The 13,378-nt window shown below is 39.9% G+C and overlaps 2 protein-coding genes across 2 annotated transcripts; both read right to left on the reverse strand.

The window, feature by feature from the left end:
* Positions 1–1,195: 1,195 nt before the first annotated feature.
* LOC139219925 (odorant receptor 131-2-like) lies at positions 1,196–2,473 on the reverse strand. Its single transcript, XM_070851939.1, has 2 exons — positions 2,324–2,473; positions 1,196–1,984 (listed from the first exon to the last, which is right to left on the reverse strand). The coding sequence occupies exons 1-2, from the start codon at positions 2,471–2,473 to the stop codon at positions 1,196–1,198; spliced, it is 939 nt and encodes a 312-aa protein (XP_070708040.1).
* Positions 2,474–5,115: 2,642 nt separating this feature from the next.
* Positions 5,116–7,199, reverse strand: LOC139219934 (odorant receptor 131-2-like). Its single transcript, XM_070851951.1, has 2 exons — positions 7,050–7,199; positions 5,116–5,883 (listed from the first exon to the last, which is right to left on the reverse strand). Exons 1-2 carry the CDS (start codon positions 7,197–7,199, stop codon positions 5,116–5,118), a joined length of 918 nt encoding a protein of 305 aa, XP_070708052.1.
* Between the last annotated feature and the right edge of the window lie 6,179 nt (positions 7,200–13,378).

Consider the following 13,378-nt stretch of genomic DNA (forward strand, 5'->3'; position numbering starts at 1 on the left):
TTACACAGTGGCACCAAATACATGTTGGCGTTTGCACCGTTTCTGGGGCAACTTGGCGGAAATAATTATCGGAATCAAGTGATTGTTGGGTTCAAGTGAAGTTCATTTTAAAGTAATATGAGGGTTTGGCAGTCAGGCCATTTTTGGTAAAGTTGTTAAATTATTGGGTTTTGGAAATGAATGAAAGATGAATGAAAAGGATGTAATGTGGATGTGTGTAGAATATCTGGAGGGTGGAACCAATGTATATGCAAAAGGAGGAAAAGGTTAACAGGAGGGGGGAGATTCTTTCAGTGACATAAGCTTTTCCACGTGATCATGATCTATCCCACACAGTATTTAGATGACTGACTTTCAGATTTCACAAAAAGATGTGATGACAGTCACATTAAAGGTCACATAATATGCAAAATGCAATTTCATGTCTTTGCATGTTGTAACTGGGATTATAACTCAATTTGTGCCACACTGTGTCGTAGAATGGCAAATAAGTGAGCCATGTACCTTGTAATGGTTTCCTACATAGAGGCCAGCACACCCCTACAGTTACAACAAGGGATGTTGTTTGCCCATCCACCTACCAAAGAGAAACACAGCCTCACATCAGAAGTACAGGTTTGTGACTTCCTATGTTAGGAGTACTTTGAGCTACAATGAGTTCTTGAAGCCTGTAGTAGTTGTGCATGTTCTGTAATATTACTATGGATTTGTCAACAAGTAACACTGAATCTGCTTTGTTTTATAGACCACCTGATGAAGCCCAGGTGCTCATTGACCATCAGAGGACGAGGTGAACGCTAGGCAGATGTCATGCCTCAATCAAGTGATGACCTGAAGACAACACAGCAGCCAGGTGCATCATGAAGCCTCCACAGTATCCACAGGAAGACATGTCAGGATGACCACTGTGACCTCAGAGCTCCATTACCTGCTGACGCCTCAGTTTACTTGAGACCATTTACCTCAATGGAGTCAAGTCAAATCAACTTTATTCTTATAGCACCGTTTATTCAACAGTCATGGACTCAGTGTGCTTCAAAATAAACAAATATAGACTTAAACTTATAGACTTTAAACTTTGTTTTAAAGGTAAACACTGCACTTATGAGAGCATAAGAAGAAAGCGATTACATTTCATTTAACTCAATGAATCACTGTTAATTTTTTAAAGCTTTACTGCAAAATGCTTAAATTATTAAATTCTGCGATTGGTGGCTTCATGTGTGCTGACTCGACACAACAAATACCTTTTCAAGTATTTTCTGAAGGCACTGTCTCGTACACCATAGATGATCGGACTAATGGATCGTGGCAAGATCTGTACTATAACATAGGAAGCAAAGAGGGAGTCTGTATAATTATCAGGGAACCATTGCTGCACAACATTCAATAACTGGGGGGCTGCATACGTTGCCATACAAAGCAGCAGCTGAAACCCATGGAGGATGATTGTGTTTCTTGCTTTTTTAGCATCTTTGTTAGCTGTTTTTGCAGTGAACAGGATCTTGAAGTACACGAAAAAGATAGTGATCCAAACTATAACTAGGAACACTGAGTATGTGATGTCTCTCTTCTTGATGATTACGGGCTTTGGAAAGACATTTTTCCTGATGCAGAAGACCTGAGAATGAAAGAAATCCAGCGGCTGTGTGGCCAAAGTGATGAAGAGATCAGAAAGAACAGACAGCATGCTTGTCGCCCAGATTAAACCAATCAGCATTAATGTTCTCTTGATGGTGCAGATCTGTGCGTGGCGAAGGGGGATGCAGACGGCGATGTAGCACTCTACCGCCATGCAGGCCAGGTTCAGAGGGGTGTTTTCAGTGGTGAACAGAGCGATCAGGATGAGGGTGCAACAGATGGAGACATTTATTTTGTAGATGGTGTAGCTGATGATGAACAGGATGACCGTCAGTGTCACTTGGATCATGTCGTTGACCACCAGGTGACAAAACAGGATGTATCGAGGATTCATGTAGAATATCTGGAGGAAAGAAAACACAGAGGAACAGAGAGAAGGTTTGAAAAGCCTTTGCAAATCCTGGAAATCTGAGGAGCTGAGCTGTTTGAAGGCCCTGCCCTTCATATTAGTTTTTTAGGTGGGATTAAGAATGAGGGTTTCATCTTCCTGACACAAAGTATATAATACTGCAGTAGCCAAAAATGGCAGCTGTATAGAAATGACAGCACTTTCACCAAAACCAAACGTAACCCAAACTCTAAACCTAAGTGTGTCTCTTCTTAGACCAACACGTGAGTTAAAGGAGCATTTCCTCTGTAAAATCAGTATTATTGGTGCATACATATCAAAGGAATATCAGACCTGGTGTTTGCTGAAAGTGTGAAGGAGACCTGCATTGATGTAGTTGATGGAGATCCCGAGAACCACAATGATCACATTCTTGGTCACAGCTTTAGTGAAGGAGTCTCGATACTGTAAGATCACAGTCACGTTGGCAGAAGACGCATTCATCTCTTGAAAGCTGAAAAGAACAGATGCAATTTCTTACATTATAATTAAATATTAATGGCAATTATAGATTAAATCTGGTATTTTCAAGCCCAGGGCTTATTTTTGAATATTTTGGGTTCACAATTCCTGGTGGATTCAAAAACCTTTTCGACAAACAAGCTGCAGTGGCTGTACTGTAATTCTTCGGGGCAGAGATTATATATCCCTCTGTTTTGTGTTCAACTGCATTATCTCTGATTATGTTTCTAGGATAACTACAATACAGTTGTATTCTGGTAAAAAATGTGTAATAAAAGTAAATTATTACTATATATACATTCACATCCCCCTCATACCGTTTAATCCTGTGAATACAAGATGTTAATATATTTTCAATATGGTCTGAAATATATATTTATCTGTGCAGTATACCGAAACATTTGAAACATGTTCAATACAGTAAATAAACAAACAAATAGATAAATGAATAAGGCAAATTGGTAATGAGAAAGAAGCCTTCATCCTCATCTTAAAAACTAAAAATCAATACATTACTGTTTGACATTAATTTTAAATCATACAATTATGGTATGATAATGAAAAGAACAAAGCGTCATCATGTAATAATTTTCAGTGTAGTTGAAAACACACACGAGCACAAACTCTTAAAACAAAAGTTCTTAAAACAGTATACTCACTTACTCATTAAGTCTTTTCCTCTCAGTGCTTTTGTAGGATCAGACTAAGAGACGAGTCTTTCCAAATGTTCACGTGTCAGTTTGGAGCAAAGTTGAAACACATATACAAACAGGCCTGTGTAAGTGGAACTCTATTACGTACTTTGTATTCTGTAGCATGAAAAGTCTGTTTGTGATAAAATATCATCTGAATCAGGCGTCGTGTCGAAGCTGTCATGTACTTCCTGGAGGATATTACTGACCTTGGTTAATGCAGTTGAGCAGGACACAATACAAACTATACAGCTGAAGAAAATCTCAGGCTTTATATGTGGTGTGGTGCCAAATGTCCCCTCAATTTTCATTGGCCTGCAGGAAATTCTAAAACTGTATTGGAACACGGCCCACACATGGAACCTGCCCTGGACTGTATTGTACTTCTTAGTCTCACCACTAGGTGGAGTAACTGTCTTTAAACGAGGCAGCTTCTACATAAAATGAGTAATAGAAGAAGAAATGTGCTACAGGTGACCCAAGATGGCAGAATTAAGGAAACGTAAGAGAGCAGGTGAGAGTAGAAAGTTTGAGACGTGGTGTGAGATGAGAGCACAGCTGATAACTAATGAAGATCACTTTGACACTACGGAGGAGCTGCTGGATGTTAGCAGGCTAAAGAGCACCAGGACAGGTGAGGATGTGTTTGAAGCTGGGCCAGGTGCAGTCGGCATGATGGGACTTTAATGGGACGAGCTGTGTGGAGGTACGACGGATGGAGCTCCAGCTGGGACAGGTGAGCCCAAAGGAATCTACGGTGGCTAAGATCAGTAATGGACCAGTGTTGAAGAGAGAAGGAGCTCTTCATGAGCTCAGTGATCCTCTCTGGTTGGCATGTTTAGTGGATCTCACTGATCACCTGAACACACTGAACAAGAGCCCACAAGGCAAAGAGCAGCTTGAACCACAACTAATAAATGAAAGCCCACTGATGGAAAGGCTGTTTTTTTTTCTTGAATCATATTCAGTTATCAAGCAGAATTTACCTCCATTTGATTGATTTTGCCAACTTTAATCCACTAGAGGTGATCTATATATATATATAGATCACCTCTGGTGGATTAAAGTTAGTAATACAGTACTTCTAGTGAGTGGTCCAGCCCTTTGGATGTTTTTCTGTATGTGGCCCTCAGTGAAAAAAGTTTGGACACCCCTGCTCTACGGGATCCTCCATCTTGTGTCGCTGTAATGTAATTCTTCAGAGCAGTCGCTCCAGATCAAAGAATGTCCACTAAAAATGTGCATTTTTCCCAGTGACAGGCTCTGATTGTTATTCAGACTGTCTGACAACATTATGCAAAGGATCCCTACAGAGAGAGACCTGGAAGAGCCTTTTGGTTTAACCACAAACAGCCAGAATTCAATTCAAAACCACCAGACATTAGAAAAGAAGCATCAGTTCAGATCCAACGTAATATTTACATGACAAACAAGCCAACCAATCGAAGCAACAGTGGACCAGCCACTCCTGTGTCCTGTGAGGTCATTCTGAATGTGGGGCACAACATTTTGTAATTGAATTACAATATAAAAGAACAGATCTAATGAATTCATTCAGAAATACCAAAGGTTCAGTACAAAGTCAACAAAAGACCAGTCCAGGGTGAACAGTGCAGATCACCCATCAGTTTGAATAGGTAATGAGAATTAGGAATAAAAGGTGCACTCATTACCAACTATTATGTCAGTACTTATTACTTATTACTTATTGCACATCAGTCTTTATTAAAAAAGTAGTAGTTTGATAACCAGCATTGATCAAACAACCGTTTTGCCATAAATTGATAAACTAAACAAAAAAATGACAAAATCCTGTCTCAGTAACTGAATTTTGACCAAAGATATGTTTTGAAGCAAACAAACCATTTGGTACATTTTAGGATCTGACTCCATGTAAAGCTTCTCAAAGGTTTTAAAGTCATGAAACGATGCTTACTGCTGGCTCACTTTACACAACAGGTACCTTTTCAGGTACCTCCTGAAAGTCTTGTCTCGTAAGCCATAGATGATTGAACTAATGGATCGTGGGAGTATCTGTACAATGATGTAGCAAGCAAACAGGGAGTCTGAATAATTCTTAGGAAACCATTGAAGTAGAGCATGTTTTAACATGGGTTCTGCGTATGTTGCCATGCACAACAGCACCTGAAAACCATGGAGGATGATTGTGTTTTGGGCCTTTTTAGCATCTTTGCTAGCTGTTTTTGCAGTGAAGAGGATCTTGAAGTAAGTGTAAAAGATAAGAAACCAAACTATAACCAGATACACAATATAGGTAATATCCCTCTTCTTAATAATGTGGGGATTTCGAAAGGCAGTTTCCCTGATGCAGAACACTCGGGAATGAAAGAAGTCCAGCGGCTCTATGGCCAAGGTGATGAAGAGATCAGGAAGAACAGACAGCATGCTTGTCGCCCAGATTAAACCAAGCAGCATGAATGTTCTCTTGACGGTGCAGATCTGAGCGTGGCGAAGGGGGACGCAGACGGCGATGTAGCACTCCACAGACATGCAGGCCAGGTTCAGGGGGGTGTTTTCAGTGGTGAACAGAGCGATCAGGAGTAAGGTGCAACAGACGGAGACATTTATTCTGTAGAGGATGTAACTGATGATGAACAGGATGACCGTCAGGGTCACTAGGATCATATCGTTGACCACCAGGTGACAAAACAGGATGTACCGAGGATTACTGTAGAAGATCTGAAGGTCGGAAAGAAAGAATCATCATCATGTGAATAGTAATACTTCATTCCACTAATCACTACTGCAAATGTGCACATTAGAAAGAGTTTAGCAGTACGACAAAATGAAGTGTATGGAGAGGCAATAAAAAAGTGTTGAGCTACAGATACTGTTGGTGCTGGAGCAGGATTTAACTGACTGAACTAGTCCCGTTCTTTTGTTTACTATAACTCCAGACATCCCCCAAGCGAGGGCTGATCATAGTCATTATTGATCCTACTTAAATACTGCAATGAAACTATGGAACTACCAGACAGACTATGAACATAACAGTACAGATATGCTGATACTGATATATCTGTAATGAGCTTTAATCAGTTGGGCTGCAGCTTCAAAATCTGATATTATATTATATAATTATATTATTTATTGCATCATATTGATGTAATAAAATGTGTTCTTGAATAGATTAAACAAGAAATAGATACAGTGAATGTCGGATTGTTTAATGTGGGTTGTGAGATGGACTGCTAGCCTAACTCAGCGTTTTCATATTAAGGTTGTTGGAATTCATCCTTTTAATTTGAATATTTCTGTCTTATTGAGGTGCTATGTCATTGTTCTGATGGCCAATTATTCCAAAACCCCAACACCCCAACTGCAGCGGGCACCAGAAGCAGCACAGTGAAGCTTAGCAATGTGGAGACCCTACATGTGACGGACATTGCTTTGTATTTTAGAAATATTAGCTTGCCAAATTGGGTATTTTTCTGACTATTGAGGTTTGACTGCTCATATTTCCAACATACATGATAGCTAATATCTGCAATAATTAGATTTTCCTCGTCTCTATCTCTAGTTGGAGAGGCAGAACTGGAATGGGTGGAGTCACTTTACTTGTAAAGGATCGTTTGTAAAACAGATCACATCACAGCAATTTCAGAAGTCGCATAGTCCCAGCTAAACTTTCATCCATATCATATCAAGAATTGAAAGTAATTCCTTTATTAACACCTTTCTCACTATGTGTTAGATATATAGTTTATTAACCCTGAACATCTTCTGCTGCTGTGTAAATGTAAGAACGCTGTCGGGCTGGGTTTGTTTGGGAACGCACTTCATCAGGACATCACTGAGGAAGACTTAATTATTAGTGTTGGCGTGTAATCAAGGGAACGTCGTACCTGGTGTTTGCGGAAGGTCTGAATGAGGCCTGCATTGATGTAGTTGATGGAGATGCTGAGAACAACTACGATCACGTTCTTGGTCACAGCTTTAGTGAAGGAGTCTCGGTAATCTACAACCACGGTCACATTGGCAGAAGATGTGTTCATCTCTTCAAGATCCAACGAAGGAGAAAACACAACAGTCAATATTAACAATAATTCTAGAGCACAAAGTACTGTATTACTATTATTAACCCACAGAAACTCCTATTTTATTATAATATACAATTATTTTATATTGAATCTATTATATGTATATATATTTGAATGTATTGTTTATTATTCTACAACAACATCATGTCTAAAAAACTGTAAACATTTTCCACAGTTCTTTTTTTAATCCATCTACAGTATTTCTATCTGTGTTCAAATAGAGAAATACTGTAAAATATATCAATATTCACATTTTTATTTTAAATCATCCTCAGTTTTAATATGAACAAAACATCAGATGTAACTGCTGGAAAAAGCAACACTCACTTTCAGGCTGAGGATCAGGGCATCGACTTGAAAGGTAAAAATCATTATTGTTGTTATTGTTACTGCAAATAGAAGTGGATGCATTTAAATAGGAGCAGTTAACCTGTAGGATCAAAAAGAACATGACACATTTATTATGTTCACTGTTGTCGGCGTCTTTTCCAAAGAGTCGTAAAAAAAAGCTGATAAAGAATCAAAAAGTAAAGCGTGCGTATATATATATTTAAATGTAGTTATAGTCTTGACGTTCAAGGACATTTAAACAACATGTGCATTTGTTATCAATATTTTTTGAAAATTGTTTATATCCTTCATCTTGACCAAAACTGTACAGACTCAGAATTGCAGAAACATTTGCTAGAAACACGCCAATAAAAGGGAAACGTTGTTGTTTCAATACTTCATTCATTTCTACTGTGAGACATTTGAGGCCACACGACTGCACAATACTCACCTTTGGAAATGAGTTGAGACCAGAGAGAGAGCTGAGGCTCTATATGTGGGAGGGTGGGTGTGTTCGCCAAGCTGCAGGAGGTGGACTGATCCCCTCTGAACTCACTGAGACTTTGGATCACATGATCACTCTCTGAACTGTTAGCATCAGTGATCCCCGTTCACAGGGGAGAGCCTGTGATCGGGAGCTTCAGCCTGTGATCAGAGCAGCCATCCTGGAGGTGAAGTCGGTACAACTGACCATCTCCTCTGACTTTTCCTCTAGTGTCACCGTGACTTTGACATTTTTAGGTTGTTACTTTAATATCCAGGCAGTTATTAGCTGGGTGCCCATGAAACCTGACCTCAGACGTTTTAGTGGTTCTCTTCAGTCCTACAGTTTTATAGTATTATAGGATTTAATTTACAGTAATATATTTATAACATTGTTCAATAATAAAGTCACATTGTTTTATTAATCATCACACAGCAGTAGGTTTTTATGTCTCTGCACTTTTACACACTGTGGCTCAGCTGCAGGAACTTCATGAACCATCACTGACTGTTAATGATCCAGTGACGGGATTGTTTGGGGTCATCCGGGACGATAAACGTTGTTCTGTGCTTTTCTGCACATCAGATGGACGAGCTGTAACACAAATTCCAAATGTATTCAGTCAGAGCTGTTTGAATGAAGTAGCGGTCGTGGGCTCCGTCAAATTTGTTCAGACTTTTTATTTTACGGAGTGAAAGTGTGAACTCGTACGCGTTCCACTAAACCATCCACGCTCACATCCACATGTGGAAGGCAGCCAGGATAGCCAGCGGGATCGAAGCCTGGGAGGGATGGTATTCACATGAACGTGTTATCAGAACTAAATGGAGAGTGAATGCAGGTGAAGCTACTGGTCGATTTTACAGACTCAACACATCTGTCATCCATGTTCCACACTCTGTTAGCCAAACATGAGGTACTGGCAAGCTGTGTTCAGGCAGACATTAGTGCTGCATGTAAAAACACAGCCCACTCTTTCAGAGGTAAAACTGTGCTGACACTCCACGGGGGGGGGGGGGGGGGGGGGGGGGGGGGGGGGGGGGGGGGGGGAACAGCAAAGTCCAGCAAAGTTTTGACCCAGCTCAACACAGCACAGTGCCAATCAGATACCTGCAGCACACAGTCACAGTGGATTACTTTGCAAACTGAATTGAGAGATAAATCGTTATTAGCTTATTGGAGATATGTCGGTAAAAGTAGATTTTAGGTCATTTAGAAATGTGTCTGTCCTCTCTGTATTTATCTCGGTCATAATGGCTGAAAGTAGTTTAGCAGTCGTCTTTAAGTAACACGATCGGTACAGACAGATCTAAAATAATATAGTTTGTCAGCCAGAGAGCAGTGAGAACTTATTTTGTAACAATGTCTCATTTAATAGACGTCTTTAACCAGTAAAAACTCATCTTATTTAGTTTGATTCAACTTTTTTATGAATGTTTTTGTGACTTTCTTTTCTTTTTCACTGGCTAAATGTTTAACAAGTGACTCCGGGCCTTGATATGTCGTAGGGACGGAGACATCACGCCTCTGGACTCGACTCTCTCTGTTGATTATCTGTTAATCAGTCGGCGCTGTGCCTCGGAGGACTTCTTTCTGTCGAGAAACTAAAACTGGGACTTCCCCTGGTTAGCAGCTCTTCCCTGCGCTTCCACGAGTAACTTCTGAGGGGACTTCTGGGACCTCCTGACATTTCCAATAGTCCTCAGTGTATTCAGGAAGTGAGTCACGCTGCAGGACACAAAGCGAGCAACCGTCTCATCAGCCCTCATTAGGCCCCATCGGTAAAGGTCGCAGGGCATCAGAGGGCTTCATTAGATTTGTCTTCTGAGAGACTTTCTTCAGCTTTGTCATTACAGGAGCCCGAGGCAGCTCCATTAGCCGTGACATTCAAGCTAATTTACTTTAAATAGCTTTTTAATGAATTAAAAACAAGTTGCAGCTTTGGTGATTAGGCTCCCTGACAATAACAAGGTTGTTAAATAAATGATTCTCTTTGGGCATCATCATCATCATCATCATCATCATCATCATCATCTGCAAATCCACAAGGAGAGTAATAGCTCCTCACATGTCTGACTTGTTTGCTCTTGTTTAAACTGTGACGTCAGGGAACAGAAAGTTTGCTTGTGATTCAATCGGTTGATAAAAAGTCTTTTTGATCGTTTCAATAATTCTTTAAAGAAGAATTCCACTGTTCTAAGGTTGTTAACTCAATATCTGTGAACTCTTTGGTGACATTTTCTAGGTTTTGTATTCACTATAGGAACAAATCTGTACTATCTGAGTATTGATCCAATACTAAACCAGTGCTCTCTTTCCCCCATCTGTAAACCTCATCTCCACATGAGATAACATCAAGCCAGAGATCAGGGGCCTTTATAACTGAATGGATATAACTCAACACTGAATTTTAGGAATGAAACTGCCAAAGAAATCCACCCACTGTTCCTCCAGTCCACATGCCACAGTGAGGGGAGCTAAAGACTAGAAAGGTGATACAGGTAGAGTCCATCTTTTAAACAAACCCTATCAAGTCTAATAAAAATGTTCTTACACATGGTTGTATTTGTTCACAGAAAGAAAGAAAGAACAAACATGTCTTCCATCACAGTCCACAGAGGGAACATGCATAAGGTCATTATCAGTGAGGACGCTCTTAGTTTGAAAGCAGTAACTGGTCCCCACGGAGCTGCCCTTTAATCACAGCCTACAATAATCCACAAGGACTTAGCTTTGTTCCTTTAAGTGATCCACTCACTTGCATGTCTGCTTTTTCCTTTCAAAAACAAAACTCAGCGTCGTCCCACTGAGACCAAACACCTGCCCCCAGGACACTGTGAGCCTCACAGAGGAAAGTTTGGAGGTGATCACCCTCGAATGCCTGATCCTTAACCCCTTTTTCCCGTCATTATGCAAACACAAGGTTTAGGTTTAGTTTTAAATCAGAGACTCACACCAGTAACAAAGAATTCCTCTAAACAAACCCAGTGCTCTCTGAGTCAGCTTTGTGGGCATGCATGGACTATGAATGGTCCAGGGGCCCAGAGGGTCAGGGGCCCCTGGACCAAAGCCTGGTCATCATGATTTTTTTCTTTTGCTCTAGATGCTGATCAGAGTCTTGTTATATTGAGTTTCTACCAACCACAACCAAATCTACTCCAATATTTGTTTTATTATATATAAAATTTCCTCTTTTCTAATTATTATTTTGACCGTTTCCATGTAATTAATTCAAAATAACCACTGGAGTAACCTAGAAAGTTATTTAGTCGGTGCACAGCAGATCAGACATGCAACATGTGAAAATGATTCACGGTTAATAAACTAAACTAGAACTAGACCATTGTACATGTGTGCTTATGCTTCCAAAGGAATGAAAATATACCTAAAGTGCCAAAAGTGAAAGTACTCAGTGCTCAGATCTTTTCCAGATTTCACATGTTTGATGAGAGTCCTGATGACATCTACAGACCAGTGTTGAATCACAGTGGCAGCGCCACCTACTGGCAACGATTCACTCAGGCGGTTTATTCATTCTTTTTTCATTCAGTGACTAAATACTGTTTTCCTCTGCTATAAGGGAACAATACATTTGGTCATTCACCAGTCCATCAAGCCTCGCAGCTTTCATGCACATCAAGTGATGGTTTTCACAGAAGGTTCCCATCATGTTGCCAAAAGGTGGCGCAGTGACTGTGATCGTTAAATGGCGTGTAGATGTGCTCAGGTCGGGACTGTGGTTTCACAGCAATCATGGAGATTCAATATTCTACCAAATCTTTTACTCATTGAGGTCATTAAAGAACAATTGTACTCAGTTTATAATAATAATGTGGTAGTAAGCAGATAGAAAGTGTGTGAATGGCGCCCATTCATTGTAAGTAAAGTTCACCTGACAACACAAGATAACTGTCCAGTTGTTTTTGACCTCTGGTTTGTCGCTTCCTCTTATAGAGATAGATTGAAATACTTTATTGATCCTCATCTAAATGTTTTTCTGCCTGCATGTTAGATGACTATAGCAGCCTCTCCACTCCCACATTAATACACAGCGTTGTTGAATACTCTGTTCTGATTGGTCAATTACTGCATCCTGCAATCTGTTATTTCTGATAGCAGAGGCCATAAAGTGATTTTAAATAAATAGAACTGTTTCAGTATTTTGTGTCAAATAGTTGATTTCTTTAGGCCCTGAAATAAGAGGGACACTGTTTTATGGTCATTATTGCAAAACAAACCCCTTTAAGATGAGTCAAGACATCCTGCATCACTCTGGGGGGGTTGTTTTGTAATTATTTCTGACATGTGCTCCTTATGTTACAGCTGTTTGTCAATTTAGTAAAATATAAAATGTTAATTGTTACCACTTTTCCAGTCGGTGCGTTAAGAAAAGCCAGTGACACAATAAAAAATGATCCAGAAATGAAAAGTTCACTATTTTATTACCTTCTGTGCCGTAATATTCATCAGGAAAATACAAAAAGGTAAAGCTATTTAAAAAAGACATACAAAAACATACAGGTATTCAAATATAAAGGGGGGATACATTTGTGGTGGTCTTTTTTTTTATACAAAACTAAAAGAGTAAGACGATCCATCATAGATAAGGTGGTCATTCATTTCCATGCAGCGCCTGAGAGGCCTCTCGTCCTCCGTCAGTCTGTCTGTCTGTCCGTCAGTCTGACGTGGACGAGCTGACTGACCACTGCAGGGTAAAGACACTGTTGTACTTAAACCGATACTCAGACATGTCAAAGGCACCGTGAGACTAAACCCAGAAAGTGCAGAGTGACACATGTTTTGGAAGTGAGGCGACAGTCGTTTAGAGTAAAATACATAGGACATCCCGCTCATCACGTTTTCTTTATCGACAACAGACCACAGCTTTAGTGAACACTGATACTTAAAACTTCTTAACTTCCCTTTTTTAAAAAGAAAACGCCTCTCTCTCCTCTTCACCGGTCCTCCCACCGTGGAGCCAGTCAGGCCTGTGATCATGAAAGTGACCGAGCCAATTTAATCTTTTGAGTGGTAATATCACTTTGTTTTTACAACTCCTTTTTAAAATTTGCTATTCTACTGTGGCGCTTGTTTTTTTTTTTTAAAAAAGAAAAAGAAACAACAATCTGCTATAAATACATCATATTTAACAAACCGTACAAAACAGATCAAGTATAAACAGGGCACTAAGAGGAACAGACGAATGGTGTGGGGCTGAGAGGGATGAAAACTGCTGCTCATGTTTTCACTGAAGAACAGTTTGTGCTTATAACTAATATCTACAGTTCATTGATTACATGTAGTTTACAAAGACAGCCGG

The sequence above is a fragment of the Pempheris klunzingeri genome, chromosome 2 (genome assembly GCF_042242105.1).
Source record: "Pempheris klunzingeri isolate RE-2024b chromosome 2, fPemKlu1.hap1, whole genome shotgun sequence".
In the NCBI taxonomy this organism is placed as follows: domain Eukaryota; kingdom Metazoa; phylum Chordata; class Actinopteri; order Acropomatiformes; family Pempheridae; genus Pempheris; species Pempheris klunzingeri.